The sequence below is a fragment of the Sphaerulina musiva genome (genome assembly GCF_000320565.1).
Source record: "Sphaerulina musiva SO2202 unplaced genomic scaffold SEPMUscaffold_2, whole genome shotgun sequence".
Classification (NCBI taxonomy): domain Eukaryota; kingdom Fungi; phylum Ascomycota; class Dothideomycetes; order Mycosphaerellales; family Mycosphaerellaceae; genus Sphaerulina; species Sphaerulina musiva.
In genome coordinates, this window is record NW_016017384.1 from 546,872 (window position 1) to 567,628 (window position 20,757).

General features: G+C 52.8%; 9 protein-coding genes across 9 annotated transcripts; 5 read left to right on the forward strand and 4 right to left on the reverse strand.

Annotated features, from left to right (window-relative positions):
* Positions 1 to 231: 231 nt before the first annotated feature.
* Positions 232 to 4,078, forward strand: SEPMUDRAFT_147021 (PLP-dependent transferase). The gene is made up of 2 exons (XM_016904035.1): positions 232 to 634; positions 1,493 to 4,078. Exon 2 carries the CDS (start codon positions 1,498 to 1,500, stop codon positions 3,583 to 3,585), a length of 2,088 nt encoding a protein of 695 aa, XP_016763154.1. The 5' UTR covers positions 232 to 634; positions 1,493 to 1,497; the 3' UTR covers positions 3,586 to 4,078.
* Positions 4,079 to 4,530: 452 nt separating this feature from the next.
* SEPMUDRAFT_147023 (uncharacterized protein) lies at positions 4,531 to 6,412 on the forward strand. Its single transcript, XM_016904036.1, has one exon. The coding sequence runs from the start codon at positions 4,548 to 4,550 to the stop codon at positions 6,339 to 6,341; it is 1,794 nt and encodes a 597-aa protein (XP_016763155.1). The 5' UTR covers positions 4,531 to 4,547; the 3' UTR covers positions 6,342 to 6,412.
* A 466-nt stretch (positions 6,413 to 6,878) lies between these two features.
* On the reverse strand, positions 6,879 to 9,357 carry SEPMUDRAFT_147024 (uncharacterized protein). Its single transcript, XM_016904037.1, has one exon. The coding sequence runs from the start codon at positions 9,325 to 9,327 to the stop codon at positions 7,093 to 7,095; it is 2,235 nt and encodes a 744-aa protein (XP_016763156.1). The 5' UTR covers positions 9,328 to 9,357; the 3' UTR covers positions 6,879 to 7,092.
* Positions 9,358 to 9,551: 194 nt separating this feature from the next.
* On the reverse strand, positions 9,552 to 11,324 carry SEPMUDRAFT_147025 (sphingosine hydroxylase). The gene has a single exon (XM_016904038.1). It carries the CDS (start codon positions 11,082 to 11,084, stop codon positions 9,633 to 9,635), a length of 1,452 nt encoding a protein of 483 aa, XP_016763157.1. The 5' UTR covers positions 11,085 to 11,324; the 3' UTR covers positions 9,552 to 9,632.
* A 235-nt stretch (positions 11,325 to 11,559) lies between these two features.
* On the forward strand, positions 11,560 to 12,569 carry SEPMUDRAFT_147026 (uncharacterized protein). Its single transcript, XM_016904039.1, has 2 exons — positions 11,560 to 12,256; positions 12,327 to 12,569. The coding sequence occupies exons 1-2, from the start codon at positions 11,658 to 11,660 to the stop codon at positions 12,517 to 12,519; spliced, it is 792 nt and encodes a 263-aa protein (XP_016763158.1). The 5' UTR covers positions 11,560 to 11,657; the 3' UTR covers positions 12,520 to 12,569.
* Positions 12,570 to 13,667: 1,098 nt separating this feature from the next.
* On the forward strand, positions 13,668 to 16,626 carry SEPMUDRAFT_147027 (uncharacterized protein). The gene has a single exon (XM_016904040.1). It carries the CDS (start codon positions 13,751 to 13,753, stop codon positions 16,463 to 16,465), a length of 2,715 nt encoding a protein of 904 aa, XP_016763159.1. The 5' UTR covers positions 13,668 to 13,750; the 3' UTR covers positions 16,466 to 16,626.
* A 425-nt stretch (positions 16,627 to 17,051) lies between these two features.
* Positions 17,052 to 18,818, forward strand: SEPMUDRAFT_114167 (epoxide hydrolase; the record flags this gene model as incomplete). Its single annotated transcript, XM_016901079.1, has 5 exons — positions 17,052 to 17,223; positions 17,422 to 17,768; positions 17,824 to 18,009; positions 18,259 to 18,654; positions 18,744 to 18,818. 5 exons carry the CDS (start codon positions 17,052 to 17,054, stop codon positions 18,816 to 18,818), a joined length of 1,176 nt encoding a protein of 391 aa, XP_016763160.1.
* Positions 18,819 to 19,035: 217 nt separating this feature from the next.
* Positions 19,036 to 20,074, reverse strand: SEPMUDRAFT_105351 (uncharacterized protein; the record flags this gene model as incomplete). The annotated part of the gene is made up of 2 exons (XM_016900573.1): positions 19,036 to 19,614; positions 19,637 to 20,074. The coding sequence occupies 2 exons, from the start codon at positions 20,072 to 20,074 to the stop codon at positions 19,036 to 19,038; spliced, it is 1,017 nt and encodes a 338-aa protein (XP_016763161.1).
* Positions 19,875 to 20,713, reverse strand: SEPMUDRAFT_130808 (uncharacterized protein; the record flags this gene model as incomplete). The annotated part of the gene is made up of 2 exons (XM_016902377.1): positions 19,875 to 20,550; positions 20,619 to 20,713. 2 exons carry the CDS (start codon positions 20,711 to 20,713, stop codon positions 20,364 to 20,366), a joined length of 282 nt encoding a protein of 93 aa, XP_016763162.1. The 3' UTR covers positions 19,875 to 20,363.
* Between the last annotated feature and the right edge of the window lie 44 nt (positions 20,714 to 20,757).

The following is a 20,757-nucleotide window of genomic DNA, read 5'->3' on the forward strand; positions in this document are numbered from 1 at the left end:
GAGCATGTAAATAAAACGTGCAGAGTTCAGGCCCCTGATCATGGAATCGAGGTGTGGACACGAGACCTGCAATTCGCTGGCAGGGGCGAGGGAAATTGCGGTCGGCGTAGAGACCGAGCGCTGGGGCAATTAGGTACCTGTCCTTCATACAGCGCCGAGTAGGAGAGGTAGAATACAAATACTAGTAGCAGCGCAATCCATGCGATCTGCCCTCCTTGACACCTGTTACACCTTTGGGACATTCTTGTCGCCTATACCTTGGTTGTTGTGCTCCTGTGCGTCATTGTTTGGAGCCTACTGCTTCGCCTAGCAACATTCGAGACGAGATTCGAGATTATTCCAGGTCCGATTAGGGGTTGACATTTGGGAACGTGAGTGAGCCTGCGTCATTATCGAGACACCGGTCAAGGGTTTGGGGATATACTGGAGGAATCGGGGACGCGAAGAAGTCAGTCGGTGGGAGCCTGGGAGGATCCAGGCCATCATCAACCAGGTCGAACGAAGGCGACGGCGGAAGGGTGACGAGGGTCATCATCAAGGCCAGGAACGGCTCTCATCGGAAACTGACGTTGGAGCATTGTTGGAGTTGGTCTGCAGGGCTCAGGACGGATCGTACGGAAAGAGGTGTGAATTGGTGAGTAGGTACATCATCTCTTCTCGTTTATGATCATCATCATTGTTTGCCTCCCCCCCGATCACCCACACATACACGGGCACACACGAACACACCAAAGCCCGTTGGAACTCTGAGGCATACAAGGACCGAACCAAACCCAGTCTGGCACTGCGAAACACGTTACACGATCCTCCGGGCAGCAATAACAATCTCGTGTGCACGTGGGAGAAGCAAATATTGCGATCGCCAGCGTCGATATACTACGGCGAGGCGCACAGTAGCCGAACGGGCGCTTGGCGTTTCCACCTACTAAGTTTTTGACCCTTGTCCGGCAAAACGCGCTCAGGTCAGCTCAGCAGCCAGCTCCGGTCACCACCCGACTCAACAAGCCGCTCCCGCTGCCCACGCCCTGGCTGCTCTGCAAACCGGAAGACTCTTCTCGCATGAAACCGTCTCTGCCCTCCTTTACATCATCGCCATTCTTCTCTCTCCTGGCCTGACCAAGCACCTGCCTCTGACTGTACCGCTTATTGACATTGCACCTGCTGCTGTCCTGTCCTTACGACTTCTCCCTCCTCCCTCCCTCTCTCCCTCCAGCACGAACCACTACCTTACTCCCTTTGGGCCACCAGTTGCTCGTGCACCGGCCTCCTGGACCTCATTTCCTGCTACGCCGCATCACACCGCGCTACCGCCACGCTACTCGCACTCAGCAACACACTTAACCAGAACAACGCGCTCGCCCCCCCCCCGGCCGGACACTGCACTACTCTACCGCTGCCCTTTTTCGCATGACTGCGGCTCCGACCGCCTACTCTGCATAGCACCACAGTGCGCTCTACCAACTCCTCGACTAATCATAATACACCTCGACAGACGCAATGCCGGCCATACGCGCCATTAACCCATTTGCCGCGCCCCTCGCGCACACCGAGACTGTCCTCTCCGAGAAGGAGCCCATTCGCATCGAGGCGAGAGATACCACTGTCCCCGTCCCGCCGACCAAGACCGGTCTGCGTTTCGTACGACCAAAGTTCTCTCTGCCGTTCAGCACATCTCCCAAGGCGGCCAAAGTGCAATCCCTGGCCGAGATCAACACACAGGATCAGCTGAAGCCACCTCAAGGGTCGCAGTTCAGGCCGCCGAGCCCACAGATCCCGACGCTGAGCCTCCCAACCATCAATTTGACGACAGCAACGGGCGAGAAGAGCAAGATGGAGGATCTGCCGAAGCCTATGACACTGTTCCAACCGCCGTCGCCCACAGAGGCGCGCCGCATTGCACGACAGCACGCGGCGTTCGGACCACTCGGCTCAAAGCAGCACCTGTACTCCTCGAGATTCGTCGGCACTGATTTTCCTGAGCCAATCGAGGACGAGCCTCCGTACTACTTTCTCATCACCACCTACATCTCATACCTGATTCTTATCATCTTTGGACACGTGCGGGACTTCTTCGGCAAGCGATTCAAGCCAGATCACTACAAACAATTGAGAGAGCACGATGGATACGCTCCTCTTAATTCTGATTTCGACAACTTCTACATTCGACGACTCCAGCTGCGAATCAACGACTGCTTCCGCAGACCAGTCACCGGAGTGCCGGGCCGCTTCATCACACTCCTGGACCGCACCAGCGATGACCACAACCTGTCATTCAAGCTCACAGGCACCACAACCCAGACGCTGAACATGTCGTCGTACAACTATTTGGGCTTCGCTCAGTCAGAAGGAGAGTGTGCCGACGAGGCAGAACGTGTGCTGAAGAAGTACGGAATCTCTTACTGCTCGCCCAGAGGAGATGTCGGCACGTCTGATCTGCACGTTGATGTAGAACGCCAGGTCGCCGAATTTGTTGGCAAGGAGTCTGCTACCATATACTCCATGGGCTTCGTCACCAACGCTACCATCTTTCCGGCTCTTGTTGGCAAGGGTTGCCTCTTGATTTCTGATCAGTTAAACCACTCTTCCATTCGATTTGGTGCCAGACTCAGCGGTGCAGTCATTGACATGTTCCAACACAACGACATGAACGATCTTGAACGTCTTCTTCGCGAGCGCATCTCACAAGGACAGCCACGCACACACAGGCCCTGGAGGAAAATCTTGGTCGCAGTCGAAGGTTTGTACAGCATGGAGGGTACCATGTGCAACCTGCCTGGTCTGGTAGCACTGAAGAAGAAGTACAAGTTCAACCTCTACGTCGACGAAGCGCATTCCATTGGTGCTCTTGGCCCACGCGGTCGTGGTGTGTGTGACTACTTCGGAATCGACACGGCGGACATTGATATCTTGATGGGAACGTTCACCAAGTCTTTCGGTGCCAACGGCGGCTACATCTGCAGTAGCAAATCCATCATCGATAAGATTCGAGTGACGAATGCGGGTACGATCTATGGCGAGTGTCCAACACCTGCTGTCCTTGCGCAAATCAGCTCCAGTCTGAGAATTATCGCTGGTCAACTTGCACCAGGCCAAGGCGAGGAGCGCCTGCAACGTCTAGCGTTCAACTCTCGCTACCTTCGACTTGGATTGAAGCGTCTTGGTTTCATCGTCTATGGCCACGATGACTCGCCCATCATTCCACTTCTGCTCTATCACCCAGCCAAGATTCCAGCCTTCTCCCACGAGATGCTCAAGCGCAAGATTGCAGTTGTGGTTGTCGGTTATCCTGCTACACCCCTGATCTCCTCACGAGCTCGGTTCTGCGTTTCTGCCGCGCACACCAAGGACGATCTAGACCGATTATTGGCAGCATGTGATCAAGCGGGCGAGGTGCTTCAACTGAAATTCAGTTCCGGAGTCGCTGGAGGCCAGGAGCCAATTCCAGACGGCTTGACCAACAAGGAGGAGGTGGAAATCCGATCTTGTCTCGAGGCAGGTGGCAACCCGGCTGTCAACGCACCACGATGGAAGTTGGAGGATGTCATCAAGCGAGGCGTACAAGACGTGAAGCAACCACTATGCTGAAGAAAGTACATGAAATCACGTCCTGCTAGGGGAGAATGAATCGATGTGTGACAAGAATACCGCATGCTGCATATGGTGTAGACAAGAGTCCTGCCCCGAAAGAGTCATGTTTTATTCGAGAAAGAAGCCAGAAGGAGAGGCTAGTCACGCGACGCGTTCCGCACACGCTGCACACCAACAAGATGCATGGAATGATGTCAATGCATGCAATTACCACCATCATCGACCAGCGGCTGGTTTACCGCTCGGTCACGAAACGAAGAAGCACCCGCCAAAGTGAAGGCGCGTGTGGGAAGATGAGACGCATGTGAAGGGTCGAAGCAGTTAGATTCCCCTAGACTATTAATGTGTATATTCCATTCTAGAGCAGAGAGAATAGCATTGAAGGGAATGTGTTTGAGATGAGAGAATCGAGAAGGATGAGACGGGAATGAACAATCATCTCAATATCATTCATTGTTTCATGAGCTGCTGGTCAGCTGCTCAAGATCTCGCAATGTCGCCCAAGTTTTCAGTTCATCTGTAACCATCGATGCACACGTCGAGCTTCCGATGATACATGAAGTCTGAGATGAAGTTTTGAAGTGATTTGACTTCCCGGAGCGTCTCGACTCCTGACTGCAATTGACGACAATATGTCCTTTTTAGTCGTGATTGGCCAGGCAGACCGCATAGACGAGGGGAGTACCTGTCATTCCGCTTCGGGTTCAGGTTGGAAGAGAGTGAAGTCGAACCGTGCTACTGACAGATGTTTACCTTACTGTGCAGTACCTGACTTAGCCTAATTCTGCCGCCGCATGGAGTTTGCGCGAGACGCGCCAAGAATTAGCGTGAAACTATGTTCCATACTCCTAGGCTACGAGGCGGAATCGCTTGCTTCTCGGAGTCAGCAGCGCATAATCGATGTGGCTCCTGCTACTCGATTACGTCTCTGACAATATGGTCGCCGTTCACATGCGCTCATGCCGGCGAACCACGCGCCAGTGTCGAGAGCCAGCTCAGTAGCGAGTGCCGACACCACCACCTCCTCGCAGTCACAGTCGCAATACCACCACAACAACAACAATGCCGCCCTCCAGGGCGCCGCGTTGGCCTTTGGGCGACAACCTCCGAAGCCACGAGCGCCGCCCACGACGACGAACATGACTCCCGCCAGACGGGGCACTGGAAACAACCACCGAGCCCTGGCGGCAGCGACCACGCCTGGCCGCCCCGACTCCCGTGCTTCTCTCGCTCCTCCTCAAGGCGGCAGTGACGATTCCCACCAGGCGGCAGTGCTCGCAGCAGCTCGGGCGAAGCCGAGTGTGGCCATGGATCCAGCACATCGAGAGAGGCAGGGGAAGGGTACGCAAACCATGCGTCCATCCCATAGACCTGCTGTTGGTCCCAAGCCCAGGCGGTATAGCGAACATCGAGATCCATCGACAGTCGATAAGCCCACAGACACGACGTCTATCGCGCCAACGACATCACTAGTGGATATGTTTGAGCAGCGATCCAGGACTGCTACGTCGGATACACCTGTCAAAGGTCCCGACCAGCTGGTGTACAAGCCGAGCAAGGACTTGCCCATGAGCAATCCCAAGCCCGTACGCTCTGGGGGAGTAACGTCGATGATTCAGCTGGAGCTAGAAGCGCGGGTGAAAGGGGAAGAGGCTATGGATCATGTGGACCCAGGGAAGGAGGATAGTGGCCTGGCAGATCGTTATGATGGCCAGGGTCATTCCTCGGAGGATTCTTTCGCTTCTGCATCGGAGAGTCTTCACGGTGGATCTCGCCTGCGCGCTCACGTCAGGACCAAAGTGGCAGCACGCAGTCCGTCACATGGAGATCTACTAAGGTCACAGAACGATGCAAAGCGGCGACCGCAGACTTCACCAGCGCCCCAGCATGTTGCTGGCAGTGCTCGCCCTGTTCCCATCAAGCAGCATCAGCAAATGGCTCCTCCCCCTCGCCCTATGAGTGCGCAGTCTACGGGAAGATCAGCATCATCAGTACAATCTCATTTGTCTATACCTGCGCAGTACAATGCCGCACATCCACGCAAGATGACTCCGCTACGGAGCGGAGATGATCTAGCCAATGCTATCGTTGCATCTAGTCTGGTTTTATCAGGCGCTCCGAGCCCGACCCGCCTAGAACCGCCGCCTGTGCCGTCAAGGCGAAGAAAAGGCCAACACCACAAGCTATCTTTCAGCAGATCTTCTAGTCCAGTAAAGACTGGCATGCTACATACTCTTCGCAAGCAGGATGATGGCTCATCATCTGAGTCCGAGGATCAGCACCCCTACCACAAACATCACAAAAAGCGGCTCGTACGGAAACATCCTAATAAACATCATGAGGGCGACAGAAAACGATGGCGTGATGCTGTCACTGAGAGGGAACGCAAGCGTTATGAGGGCGTCTGGGCTGCGAACAAGGGCATACATTGCTCTTTCACACTCGAGGAGCAGGAGTTCTTTCTCGAGCAACCATCGCATGAGCGGACTCTCGAGGCGAAGGCAGCCGTCAAAGACACTGTTTCGAACATAGTTGCACGAGAAATCTGGAGTCGGTCGCGTTTACCTGCATTTGTGCTGGAGCTTGTCTGGGATCTCGTCGATACGAAGCGAAGTGGTCGACTGAGTAAAGAGGAATTCGTCGTCGGACTGTGGCTGATTGATCAGCGTCTCAAGGGCAGGAAGCTCCCTACAAAAGTCTCGGAATCGGTATGGGCTAGCGTCAAAGGCTTCAAATTGAGAGGCAAGAGATGAGGTGATGACCTACATATGCCAGACCGATTTCAATTTTTTCTCTCACCCATGAAAAATAAAATAATAAACTCCTATTCTCTCTCTCTCATACACACACACACACTCTCTCTCTCTCTCCATAAAACTCATGTGAGTCGTCATTGGTCTCGAATCATTCTCCAAAATCAATATAGCAAGAAATAAATTCCTCGTCCATGGAATCATTAGCCTGTCTTTTTTTTTCTTCTTGTCTGTCAGATGGATAAGATACCAAACAAAACTCTCCTCAGACAGATAGATTTCTTCATATCGCATAGTTACATCATACGTAGGAGGTAGGTATACCGTACATATACCTTTGGTACATATACCTTTGGTACATATACCTTTGGTACATATACCTTTGGTACATATACCTTTGGTACATATGATGTTTTAGGTAAGTATACATGTAGGCAGGTAATAATTCAATAATACCTTACCTGCCTTTACGCCCAGTTTCAGTCAAGTTTCAACTTCAGCTTCAAGCACAAAGAACACTGAAAAAAATTGGGTTATATTCGCGTTGCAGAAAGAGTAGGTATTGTCTCATAGGCTAAGATTATTACTGAAGTTACAGATAGCAAGCAATACAGTGCAGTCGAGTCTACGTGTCTGAGAGAAAAAGTGCTTTTGGACGGACAACTGCAGGCTGCGAATCGGCGCTCAGGAGTCTGTTGAGTAGGTATTCTTTCAATGCGTTAATCATGAATCACAAAGCCAAAGCAGTCACTCAGTCCTGATGATCCCAGTCCAGTTTCCACTCTGGTCTCCCATATCGCCACTCATCGAATTCGACTTCCCCAGGCATGTCGGTTCCGTTGCTCAGCCGGAGGCGTGGGAAATGATCATTTGCCCACACATAGTGGAAGCCTTCTCTTGGCGAGGCTCCATAGCTCAGCCTGGGAGCGACATTGTGTTGGGCACTGGTAGCGGTGGGCGCATGACGCAGATGAGGAGCATTTGGATCGTACGCAGCCGAGTTGACGTTATATGGTGCGAGGCCGAGAAAGTAGCGTCCAAAATCGACAGCTGTATCTGTCCAGGTCCTAGTTCGTTCGGAATTGCCGTCCTGCGCGGGTGTAGGTGTCTCTGCAGCATTGCTGGGACCAGCCTCAGCTTCTTCTGTCGCACCGACATGGTCGGGGATCTCAACCGCGTTACGCAATTCATTTGCCATCGACTCGTTTACCAGCACAAGAGCTGCGCTGTGCCAACCGGCTGCTGTGACATTCAACGCGAAGTAGGCACCTAGGCCATCGTCCTCGCCGTTCTTGTCCTTGATATTGAACTTCGATTCCCAATCTCGACCCTCCTGCTCGATCCATTCGCTGACTTCACCTTGGGCTGCAACATCTGGGCTTCCGATTGCCATCCTCAAGCGCTCAGCGGCCTCCTCCTGATCAACTCCGCCGCTGGTCAAGAACTGGGCCCATTTTCGTTTCTCCTCCTCGAACCAAATTCTGCGTCCAGCTGTGTAGGCATGAGGCACCAACCTGCCATCGCCATTTGCAGCCTGGTTACGAACACCTCGAAGCCGACCTTCAGGAGCGCCATACCCACCAATACCTAGTGCACCACAAGAGTTCGGCTCTACCCCCCAGGACGTGATGTACCCTGGTGCATGGAGAGCATGGAAGTGGTAGTCGCCGAATGCGAGAGATATGACCTGCTGGTTCTGGAGAGCCGGGATGCGCTTGAAAGGATGCCAATCGCCATCGTGACCCTGCACTAATGGCATGATGGCGTCCTGAGTGCTGGTGAGAACCGCTCCCGCCTTTGTGAAGACAGCAAAGCTGCGGAACGAGCCTTGTACATCGGTAACCCAAGAAGCATCTGGAGCTGCACCTTCCCCCAGGGGTATGGCCAGCTCAACTGGTTCATGAACAGTCTGTGACTCAGCGGTCCAGCTGATGAGTGCGGCAAATACTTTCCCGAGAGAGGTATTGAATATGATCGTGTCTTCGAGCAGCGTGAAGTTCAGAACTTCTCCAATCGTGTCCGTTTCATCGTCAACATGTCTTGTGCCTGTACGAGGGACAACCTGTGTCTCCATGACAAGAGCAGCATCTGCGACATCAATCTCTTCCCGGCTTAGCTGCAGTGGTTCCCATAGCACGATACCAGTACCATTCACCAGCGCGGAGCTCTTGTTCCAGCCCGCCACGACCTTCTTCACAGTACCTTCGCCTTGCTCGCCACCAGTCTCTCGTGTCTCATGATTCACAAACTTGACATGGACGCTTGGTAGGTCGCGATGATGCCAACTCCATATTCGACCAGAGTCGCTCAGTGCCAGCACGTGAGCTCTCCCAGAACTGAATTGTTTGACTGCAGTCGCTGGGTCATGCCTTTCCTGAGGCTGCGGAAAGCCTGGAGGGAATCTCAACGGTGTGGGTGTGTCTCTTACCTGCTGATTTGCTTGATCCCACTTTAGTCCATCGAGCACCCCCAGTATATACAGCGCTCCCTTCGCTGTCAATAACGTCGTGCTCCAACCGCCGCACTGCAAATCGGCTATCACCCCTAGACTATCCAGACCTTGGACCTGGCATGGATATGCAGCCCCTCTCCGTCGTCTAGCGTGGTGCAGTCTTAACATGCCACCTCTCCCTCGAAAGGCAATAGGCCTGATCTCATGACTCTCGCCACCGTGTCCAAGACAACCCTTCTCGTTGTTGCCCCAGGTGAACGCCTTGGTCTGAGTACGCATTCGCCTGTACAGCTTCTGCCAACGCCTGCCATCATTCTCGACGACGGGCTGATTTGGGACGCGGAAATCTCGTCGAACGAGCGTGGACCAGAACGTGCTGTCGTGAGTGAAGTCAGGGCTGTGCAGTGCTCGACATGTGGACGTAAGGCTCAGAAAGCTTCGAGCATCGAGATACGGAGTGATGAGGACGAGTACATCGATTGGGAGATCGAGGAGCGTTGTTGTGGCCTTTGTGGGTGTTGGCGTTTCGGTCATGTTTGCGTAAGTGTGTTGGTGTGCTGGTCGTAGTCGTCGCGAATGTGCTTTTCACACTGTGGACAGAAAGTCCATTAAGAGATGTAGATGAAGGGCAACCCAGCTCCCTTGTGGACGTGTTGGTGAGGTGCATAAACATGGCAGTTGGAAGCTGAAAGTATGTATGTACATCGGTACTACGTCATCGGCGCGCAGTGAGCGACATACCATAAAGTACATGTAAGGTACAGGTTACGGTGGTACCTAGGTACAGTATGTATGTAGACAGAACGATCACACTCATTAAGACTTATACAGTATTATGATTACCTCCGGCTTCGACTTTCAACGCCTAACATTCCTGTGCCTTTGCCTTGTAAAGACTCTCCTACTCTATCGGCGAAGCCCTTCAGAGATTCTGTTGTCCGCGTGCGCGGAGTAGATCTGAGCTTCTGCTGAGCCGTGACCTCCTCTGCGCTTTCTTCTGCAAGCACGCTGATTCCACCGCCAACTGGATCGTCCAGAACCTGCTGTCTAGATCCAATAGGCTGATATGTGGCCTTGCCAGCTGGTATCCTCGGCTCTGCAGCTCCCTGTGCTGTGCGTGCAACCGAAGTTGCTTGTGACGCATCCTGTGCGTATGGGGTGGGGCCGGTCGCTGATGCATTCTTCGCTCCAACTTCTGCGTCGACTTTCTTTTGCGCCGCGATCTTGGCCCTCTCATATCTGGCGCTCACATCGCCCCCGGTCCATTTCGTGCCAAGAAGTCCGTCCCAAAAGGTGAAGAATGGTTGGGAGAAATTCGTTTTGATACCCCAGCTCTGATGATGAACATCGTGATACCCAGCATTGTTACTAGTCAAATGCTGAAGTGGGTCCCATGGGAATGCATAGCCGCAGTGATCGTCGACAGTCTTGATGGTAGACATGGTGAAAAACCACATACTCTGTCGGACTGTCATGCCCGAAACGAGGTATGCAATGCCAGTTCCTAGAGTGTCCAAGAGGAAGCCCTCGAATGGATGATTATACAACGCACCGTACGCGTACGGAACGTACAATCGATGGTGCCGACTGTGGAAGGTAACATACAACCACTTGTTCATGTGCATTGCACGATGTAGGAAGTACTGCCAGGTATCCACAATCATGATGGCCAGCAAGAACTGCAGCGCCGGGATTCCATAGTGGTAGACGCCTTTGGCCGCAACAAGCTCCCAGTGTGCAAACGCAGGTGCGGTAACCTGCTCGCCCAATACTCCGATGGTCTGATTGAGATCGGGGTATATGCCACCAGCAATGACAGATGCAAACGTGGCATGGGAGGAAGCAAGATTATCCGCGATCGACTTTGCATCAAGTCCCAAGGTAGCCAGCACAGTTGGAATAGCTGTTTGTAACAGCCGCAGATTCTGCGCCCACCATGCAATATCATATTCCTCCTTTCCAATTGTAGGCTCCGGGTCGAATACAGTCAATCCCACCCCTACCGCTGTTTGTATGACCTGCTGTATGATGACATCCCGAAATACGTCCCATCGGCTCACGTGGTTTCGCTTCAAGACCTCAGCTGGCGTATGCAATCGATATTGCGGGAATAAGTCGAGTTCGTCGATGCAGTGGAAGAACAGCGAGACTGCCCAGTATGCTATGACAGGGAGCGCAAGCGTCAGGTATGCATCAGGCAGCCATGATATGAGTGGTTGCTGCGGCTCGAGTTTGTATGCAGGCAAAGGTGGTAAGGCGAAGTATGTTGCGTTCGCCATGCTCGTCATCATCAATCAGTACGAATACTATTGCAGTGCGCCGGTAGGCGCTTGAGTGTTCGTCGATTCGCAGGTGGGGAGGGAGGGAGTTGCGCTTGCAATCAGGGTGCACGCAATCAGGAGGCGGTTGGAAGGCGTGTCGGAAAGGGCGGGCGGATGTCTGCGGCCGTGTCGAGTGGACGGCTGTCAGATGTGCAGTACAATTAGAGGTGAAGTCGGATAAGCAGTCTCGGAAGGAGCGTATGAAGGTCAGGAAGAAGCGGAGGTGGACGAGGTCAATGAAGTGTGTGCAAAGAAAAGGTGGAAAACGAGGAGGGATGGAATGATGATGATGATACACGAGAGAAGTCGAAAGACCGCTACCGGCGGCGTGCGCCAGAGCCAGAAGGACTGTTTCGCCACATTGATGGTCCGTGCGTTCACGCAGGGTTGATGCACGCGAACAGATTAGCATTGATGTTGTCGTCATGTTCCTTGCCTCGAGCGACTTCAATCGACAATTTATCAAACAGAGAACGGAGACACCAGTACACAGAGTAGAAAAGGTCCCGATCGAGAAGAATTGATTGTCGAACTCCAGTCAAGATGGTTTCCGCCTGTGCGACGTGTGCTTCGCGATTCGACAGTCCACTTGATCCTGTGTCAGAGAAACCGCTTCTGCCAGGCCGAGATCTCGATTGCTGCGGACGCTCGATATGTGTACGATGTCTGAACCAGAACAAGCGCTACGAAACATACTGTCCGCACTGTCAAATTTCAACACAGCCATCGCTATTACCCCAGGGCTTGAAAGACCCGCCTGCATATTCCTCTCTAGACAACCGATTGCCACCTAGCAGGACAACAGACGAAGACGAGCTGCCAGCTTACTCGGAACACCAAGCTGTTCAAGCGCCTCCCGAGAAAGCCAGCCACAGCGACGATGCTGAAGATGTGCTTCATTTCTTGACACCGAACGATACCATCTCATCACTTTCTCTGGCCTATGGGGTGCCTATCAGTGCTCTGCGAAAGACGAACAATGTCTACGCAGACCATCTGGTACAGGGCCGAAAAACTATCCTAATACCTGGAGAACATTACAAAGGCGGTGTATCGTTGTCGCCACAGCCCCTGGAGAGTGAAGAAGAGGAGCTGAAGAAGAACAAACTTCGAAGATGGCAAGTAGCCTGCAAAGTCGCCGAGTAAGTCTGCTGATAGATTGCCGCGGTATGTCATCTGACTGAGACTAACCAGTGTCGCTCCCTCTCTCAGGTATGATGTCGCATTGATGTATCTAAAAAATGCTGGTTGGGATTTGGACTCTGCAATCGATGCTTATCGGGACGACGAACAGTGGGAGAAGGACCACCCTTTGCAGGCCCAAGAACATGCGAAGAAAGGAAAACGGTCGGCAGGCAGCGTGGGAAGGCGACGCTTCCTGGGCAGTAATTCCGGGTCCAGATAGTGTAGGTAGAGGATTGAATACGCACTCGACGGGTCAACACTGCGTCGAATCATACCTGATGTTCTGTGGCTTGGCGTGACCTGAGCTCACATGCTCCGGGTGTCAGCTGGGCTACCCACCTTGAGGATTGTGTATTGCAGGCGTTCCTTTTGGCGTCCTCATGACGAGAGATCAATCTCCCTGACTAACATCGTGACGTTCCGAGCGTGAGATGATGGTATTCAACTGTCCATGCAGTGTGTTACAATCGGTGACGTTGCAGCAGATGAAGACACACGGAGACAGCGAGCGTGATCGTTGGGCAGGGTCTCAGTTCACCTTGAGCTGCATGCTTCGAAGCTCCAGACGGAAATAGATGCCTTACGAGGCTGAAGATGCTCTCGTCCTACCTTACCCGAGTGCCGCATTCGGCATACAGGTACCCCATAGGCGCGTATGGCCACAGTAGTAGGTAGCAACCCGAGGGCTTTTTCTGGCCATAGAAGATGCGGGGGTCGCATCGGCAAGGTGGGAGCAGTGAGCAGTCTTGTCCACTCGCGGTTTCAGTGCTTTTTCCTTCTTCATTTGCCGCCGATGTGATAGATGTGTTGCAGATGCCAATAGATCTCATAGTAAAAATAGACGACTGTCTTGGCCCTCGTCACTTCACCAGCTCAGCTCCTGCAGTGCAAATCGCTACCTCCTATTCCAGCTGCTTCAGCCACACGCTCTGCGTTGTCAGTCCTCGTTCGGCAATATCGGCCTCGTTGAAGTCGCCAAACGGCCAACAACCGGGAACTTACCACTCGCAACCCTGGCCAGCCCGCGCATAGCAACCAACAGACCAATACACGGGCGCAGAGGTAAGGTAGGGAGGGATCAGGACCATTTCGAGCCTATTTGAGGACGCGTCCGGCCCTGGTCTGTGTTTTGGAATCATTTGTGCACTAGAATTTCCCGATTACGCACGCGGGACTAGCAAAGTGGGCTTTGGATGAGACGGACTTGCTGCAAGTGCCTCGTGGGCTTCTCTCGTCCTGCTCGGCCTTCTCTTGTCCCATCCATCCCATCCATCTATCCTCCTGTTGATCAGTTCCTCCTCCCCCCCCCCCTCTCTCCCTCTCTCTCTTTTTCCTCTTCTGTTGCTTGTTGTTTGCGACCACTTCCTTGGGACTCGGCATCATATCAACCTACCAGTCCTACCAGACCTATGTACCGTGCAGGGATACTGCGCTAAGCACAGTTTTTAACCATGTCGCGCAGACTTTCCGCTATCTTCACCAACAATTTCTCGTCATCCTCAGACGACAGGAAGAATGGATCGCCCACCACAGGTCTCTCTCCGCGACGAGCATCGCCGCCAGACGCTGCACGATCGAGATCGCCCTCCAAATTGTCGAAGCAGGCGCCCTCATACAACCAGGCTCGAAGACCCTCTGCACATCTTCTCCCCCCAAATGCCGGCGAGCCAACATTGCCCAGTCTACAGAGCCTACAAGATGACTTCGCAGTCAATGGGTCCGACAGTGACCTCATGCCGCCCCCGTCGATCCATACTGCTTCACATTCGAGAACGAACTCAGCCGGATCGAGGCCGGGAACACCGGGGGGCTTGAGTTCGAGTAGACCGATGACTCCTGTGCTACAACTGCCTGGACAGCCGCCTATACACGCCGAGCCAGCACATGACAAGAAGAAGAGCAAGCATTGGTGGACGAAAAAGGATGACAAAAGTGAAGTGGCCAGAGGCCCCGTGGCCTGGATCTCAGGGCATCCTCAGAAAGTGCCATACGACGTCGACGCTTTAGCCAATGCGCAACCGATGCAGGAAATGTGGAACACCGAGGACGGCAATTGCTTCGTATATTTGTTTCCACGAACTTCTGGTAAAGGCGCATCCTTCAGGATCGATTCCGCAGTCTTTGCTTCGTCTCCAATATTGACGAAGCTTGCGTTTGGTGACATATATAGCAATCAGTCCCCCGCCGGTGGTGATCGAAGAGCGATGCCATTGGAAGATCGAACATCACATCTATCATTAGGCGATCCAGCTACACCTCCAATGACTCCCACGCGAAAGCCAGCGCCTGGCACGACGCACGGCTCGAGCACTACGTCTTCGCACGACTCTCGAGGACGCGACTACAACTTTTCGGACCCACAAGAAGTGCATCTCTATCTGCCCATCAAGTTGAGTAGTGATGGCGCGGCGCCTGGGGCGACAAATTCTACCGACGGGAAAGCGAACAGGGAGGACTTGCAGACATTGATCGACTATCGAAACTTCTTCGCTTTCCTTTGCGGCCAATCTTTGGTGGCTACCGAGAGAAGAAGCTCTTTCTTTGCCATCTTCATGACAGTCGCCGGCATCTTGAAATCGTACCAGTTCACGAATGTGGACGGTTCCACCTATGGCGAAGCAGCGAATTCAAGCTTCGACGCATACATCGAGGAGCTTGGGCTTGGCGATTGTCGGACGAGTCGAGAGAAGACCATCGAAGGCGTTGTGCTTGGTGAGCGCATGAAGAGCGTGTCGTTATACAACGAAGCCTTTACACACGCTTCTGGAAAGCACCAGGACCTGCTTGCGCTCAAAAGCCCCAAATTCAACATGATCTCGCCCATCACACAGAATAGATTGACTCGCGCATCGATGGATCTCGACAAGCGTGTTGCAGCAATCCGACTGATCATGACGGATTTTGATTTCCCCTTCCTCTTTTCAGGCATCATGGCCTCAAAGACGTCAATTGAGAGGAAAGAGGGTGTCCGGTTCGATGCGTGGAAAGAGCACTTCATGGGCATGCGCAAGTTCATGATGGGAATGTTGAAGCAACGATACGGCGACTGGCCTCCCAAGGCAAGCAGCAAGAAAAACACTCTCGAGACTTCCGGGCTGAATCGCCTGGTGCTACGCGATGTCTATCAGGATCTGTCCTCCATGTACGATTTACTCGTTGACCGAAGCAATCTGACATCTAGAACAATCGACGGAGTAAATCTAGATGAAAGCCGAGACGAACCAGTGGTACGCGGATTGAGAGCGGTGCTATCAGAGTACGATCGCTCGACACCTCCTGTCAAGCCACCGATTCCCTTTGACCTGCCCAAATTGCCTACTCTGCGAAGCACGAGACCTGACTTTGGTGTGGATGCCAAGAAGGACGCAAAGGTCTTGCACAAAAAGCTCAAGGATGACGAGATACACCAGATACTTCGTGCCAGCTGGAACGAAGATGCGCAGGTCACGCCCTTCGTGGACGCGTTCCGTGAGATGGAAAAGAGGGCGGCCCATGGATGCACGGCCTCTGAGCTTGAAGACTTCCGCATTGGTCAGTGGATCTTTATGTACACAGTGCTGCAAGCTCTGCCTATGCTGGCATGCGATGCTCCGGGCTTGAAGTGGACCAAGGGAGTGGAGTACTTCCTGTGCGAGCCACCTCGCTCGGGCGTGCCGTGGGCAGATCCAAATGCTGCAGGCGCACGAGCAGGGAGCAGAACCTGGTTCTCAGTGGGTGGAGCAGGAGGCGGTGTAGTGTCTCTGCCTTCGGACCTCATTGATCATGGCGTGGAGGGAATATACAAGAGATCTCATTGCTGGATCATGGCTGAACGCTGGTGCGCCGCAAATCCTCTGCTGAGCGCCGCTCTTCAAGAGCAACAGGCCAGTCATGAGCCAGGATACAATGACGAAGGATTGCCAGCACCACCGTCTGGCAATGACCTACTGCGACCTAGTAGCCGGGTTAGCAATCGCAGTAACAGATTGTCCTCTTTGGGTCTTGGACTTGAGGCTTTGCCTCTGCCCGCTGGTGTCTCTCCTGATGGCAGGTCGCCAAGTCCTGGCATCCCAATGGAGCGGCCACGAACTCCAGTGCATTCAGTCGATGCGAGCAAAACGTTTGATGCGATATTGGGCGGGCCCGATATGACCACGAAAAGCAAAAAGGACAGAAAGTGGAAATGAGCAATGACAGTGCGTTGGCTAAAAAAGTGCACTCTGCATGTACAACTAATGTTGCATACATTCACGTATCGATACCCAGGCTTCGAGGCCATTGTCTCTATTATGATTGCTCGTTTGTAGTCCATTATCTATACCAGTACCAGAAATATTACTATCGAATGGCACATTGATTCGAACCTGCGCCAAGTACGCCAAGTCATATAGATGGCCGGGTGGGGGTCGGGACGCCGGGAACAAGACATTCCTCTGCTTCCATAACTTCAGTTCCTGCTAACTTCAGTGAACATAAGTCTTCTTGGCAAAAGAGTTGACGTGGAGTACTCTCCTCTGACATCCGTACCCGACTTATGATACTATATTGTTTATAATCACCTAGGTGCTCCCTTAACGCCCTTAACGCCCTTGACGCCCTTGACGGGGTCTATTCTCGGTAAGCAAGGGGACTTCCCCATCTATGGAGACCCTCTGCTTTATCATCATCATGAGCTCCACCAAGCTACCGTGAGACTATTAATTAAATCAATGCAACCCTCTTTCAATGTCTCCTCTCCGTATCCCCATCAGTTCCGTGCATTCAGAATCGACCATGGCAGACTTTAGCAAACCTCCATCGAGCTCCCAGCTTACTATTAAGCCATTCAAGGCTCATGTTGATCAGCAAGCGATTGACGATTTCAAGACTTTGCTCAGGCTCTCTCCGGTCTCTAATGCCACTTATGAGAACTCTCACCCTTCAGTAGCCGGTCCACGTCGGTATGGTAAGTTCATGGGCATGAGCAATGCATTCATTGCATTTCCCCCCCTCCTTGTTTCTTGCTGAGGGCCGAGCCTACCTGCTACGATGGCAACAAAGCTCGTATCGATACAACACAACACATGTGTGTGTGTGTGTGTTTGCTACAGAACATCTTTAGCTCACCTCTGACGATGATGTGATGTACAACCACATCATATAGGCATCCCACGAGACTGGCTCATCAATGCCAAAGAGCACTGGCTCCACAAATTCGACTGGAGAAAATCCGAAGACCACATCAACAGTTTCCCCAATTTCACCGCAGACGTCCAAGATGATCTCGAATACCCTCAAACTCTCCACTTCGTCGCCCTCTTCTCCGCCCAAGAAAATGCTATCCCTCTCGTCCTCTACCACGGCTGGCCCGGAAGTTTTCTCGAATTCCTCCCCATGCTGGATCTGCTGCGGAAGAAATATACACCCGAAACTCTGCCTTACCATGTTCTCGTCCCCAGTATTACGGGTTATGCGTACTCGTCTGGTCCGCCTGGAGATGTCGATTATGCAGTGGAGAATGCGTCGGAAGCTTTGAATTAGTTTGGCTGCGGGTCTCTTCCCACAGGGATATCTCGCCCAAGGCGGTGATTTGGGTTCGTTGGTTGTGCGCTACCAGGGCGCCAATTGTGCGGCGTGTAAAGGCATGCATCTCAATCTTAATCCGGCGCACCCTCCTGAGAACGCCGATGAGCTCGAGATGAGCCAGATAGAGGCAGATGCCCTTCCGAGAGCCGCGTGGTTCAATGATCAGGTAAGTCTTTTTGTTTTGTTGTTTACCCTCTCTTGCATCTCACCCATTATTATCATTATCATTATGGTCATGATCAGATATATGTATAAGGTACCTGTATACACCGAATCCGAATCCTTCCATGGCAATTTCCCCTCTCCCCCTTTCTTTCCCAAAACCACATGTTACCTCTGTGCCCCAACCTAGCAGCAGCAGCAGCAGCATCCACACTGAACCAAAAACTAACGCCTTCTTTCCCCCAACAACCAGTGCTCAGCCTACGCCCTAGAACACGGCACCCGCACCTCCACCATCGGCCACGCCCTCAGCGCCTCCCCACTCGCACTCCTCGCATGGATCGGAGAAAAATTCCTTGAATGGTCCGATGAAGACCCTGCACTAGACACCATCCTCGAAAGCGTCTCCCTCTACTGGTTCACCCACACGTTCCCGCGTTGCATCTACCCGTATCGCGGTCTGACGGGCGATGATGAGCGGCCGCGAATTGGCAAAATGAAGGGGATGGGGCGCAAGATGACTTATGTGGCGAAACCGTCCGGGTATTCATTTTTTCCGAAAGAGTTGATGCCCATACCTGTGAGTTGGGTAGCTACGACGGCGAATTTGGTGCATTCGAAGGTGCATACTAGTGGAGGACATTTTGCGGTAAGTTTTTACGTTTTTGTTTGACTTCTGGTGGCTCAGACTGTATTGTTGTGATCAGTGTGCTAATGATACTGGAATGTGTGACGCAGGCTATGGAGAAACCTCAGGAGTTGCTAGAAGATATCGAAGAGTATGCGAAGAAGGCATGGGAGCTCAAGGCTTAGTGAGACTCGAGAGGCTCATTGCAGGTTTTCTCTTTTCCTCCTAAATACTTGGATGCGAGAGAATGATCAATCATGCAGCTGGGTCCTTCTGCTATCGAAACCCTCTTGTCTCTTTTCAAATCCCCACCTGTATCGAAATAGTGAGCGCCGCGAGGATCTGGGAAGCCAGCCAGACGACTGACATGATGAAAATGCCAAAAAGTGACGCCAGAGGACGCTACCATACAATTTCGTACGGAGTGCGTTGGTCGTGAATGTTAGCAGGATCAGAGTATCTCAGTTCTCGTACCACTTCCTCTGGCTCACTTTCATACTCGACGATGTCTCTGCCAATGTAGCCGTCATCGGCCTCGTCTCCCTTACCGCTCGGTTCTACCCGCATTGGTTCCCGTACCGATAGCCTACCTGCGAGATAGTCCTCGAGTTGCCAATTGGGGCAGCTCTCGTTCTTAGTTGCAAGTTCACACTCGTCGAGCGCATTGATAACCCAAGCATACGCAGTTATAGCTCGGCGTTCGATGTGCCAAAGATGTGCTGCAGAAGATCGATCTCGTGGGTTTGTGCTTACGCATACTTCGAACTCGACCTGCACCCTATGACGGTGTGCAAAGGGATGGTAGTGTCTACGGACGGCGTCCCTGGCATGCTTTCTGAGTCCGAAGACAATCATGCCTTGAACGTAGTCCTCTGGTCGTGCTGTGACCAGTACTGGTTGCATGCTCTCGAGGTTGATATGGGCATGAACTCCGTGGAGAAGAGCAGGAGTCATTTTTGGTAACAGATCTTCTGAGGAAGCCTGACAAGTCAGCGCGCCCTACCGAGACTGGTGGATATCCTACTTTGCCAACCAACTGAGCCAGAGTTCCCGGCAACATCAGTACGTCGTGAACGAACGTCGGCTTGTAAGTGGCCGCATCGTAAGCTGCACTTTCGGCGAACTGCGAATCGCGCATGCGATTGATCAGTGCACGTTGATAACTGAAAGTGGCTGAAGCAGTGGTCGTGCTAATTGCTATTTCCTGCCGTAGCAAGTGAAGGTAGGTAAGCAAGTAAGTTCTGAGTCTGTCTTCCAGCTTGTCGCCTTGGTCGGCTCGGGTTTTAGTCAAAGACAATCGCCATGCCTCCAGAACGCTGAGACTCACCCGCCGCTCGTTTTCCTCCTCGTCGCTAGTACCCGGAGACGGGTTTTCACTCGTGGGCGACTGTGCAAGCTGTGACAACACCCAGTCCCGGCGCCTCGTCCTGTCCGGAGTCATGTTCAGAAGTGGTGCCGTGATGTCTGTATCGGTCGCCGATGTTGCAATCAATAGATATTTGATGTTGCAGTGTGGCAAGATGGAAGTGGAGATTGCCTCGAACGTACCATTGCAAGTGAGGCGTCTCGCTCCTTCCCAAAGTGGCGATTGTCCGCCCTCACTGCACTGTTCACTCGTTGTCGTGACTGTTATTGTACCACTCTACACGGTGACACAGTGATCGCTAGTGTGTCCCGAGTCGCCGTCTTGGACAGATTCACGACCGGGCAACCGTCTTCTTGTGTTGTCTTCACTGATCACAGGCGGCGCTCAGGCTCTTGCTACTGAATGTTGCCACATGATCGTGGTATGCTGGAGCAACTTGGGGGCGGACAGGCGCGTAAGCGTGAGGTGAACTCTCGCAGCCGCCGACTTGAGCGCGAGGATGGGCCGCTGCATCGGTGGCAACAGGCGCCTCAGGCATCAATGTCTTTCCACTGTGCAAGACCGCATCAGTACAGATATACCGCCTACATGTAGCAGCTGCAAAGGTCGTCAGTCTCACGTGAAAGCGCGAAGGTGAGTGAATGAAAGCTGTGGGTGAATGAATGTGGACATGTGCCAGGCACCAGTGTGTTGCGCGTGCGTATAGAAAGCCATGGAAGCGGCTGATGATTAGACAGCTATCCATGCGTCACGGGAAT

Excerpts from the sequence above, each read along its gene's own strand:
- SEPMUDRAFT_147021 (XM_016904035.1), top strand. The coding sequence starts at position 1,498 with ATGCCGGCCATACGCGCCATTAACCCATTTGCCGCGCCCCTCGCGCAC.
- SEPMUDRAFT_147023 (XM_016904036.1), top strand. The coding sequence starts at position 4,548 with ATGCCGGCGAACCACGCGCCAGTGTCGAGAGCCAGCTCAGTAGCGAGT.
- SEPMUDRAFT_147024 (XM_016904037.1), bottom strand. The coding sequence starts at position 9,327 with ATGACCGAAACGCCAACACCCACAAAGGCCACAACAACGCTCCTCGAT.
- SEPMUDRAFT_147025 (XM_016904038.1), bottom strand. The coding sequence starts at position 11,084 with ATGATGACGAGCATGGCGAACGCAACATACTTCGCCTTACCACCTTTG.
- SEPMUDRAFT_147026 (XM_016904039.1), top strand. The coding sequence starts at position 11,658 with ATGGTTTCCGCCTGTGCGACGTGTGCTTCGCGATTCGACAGTCCACTT. Across the intron at positions 12,257-12,326 it reads GTAGCCTGCAAAGTCGCCGA|GTATGATGTCGCATTGATGT; the intron begins GTAAGTCTGCTG and ends TCCCTCTCTCAG.
- SEPMUDRAFT_147027 (XM_016904040.1), top strand. The coding sequence starts at position 13,751 with ATGTCGCGCAGACTTTCCGCTATCTTCACCAACAATTTCTCGTCATCC.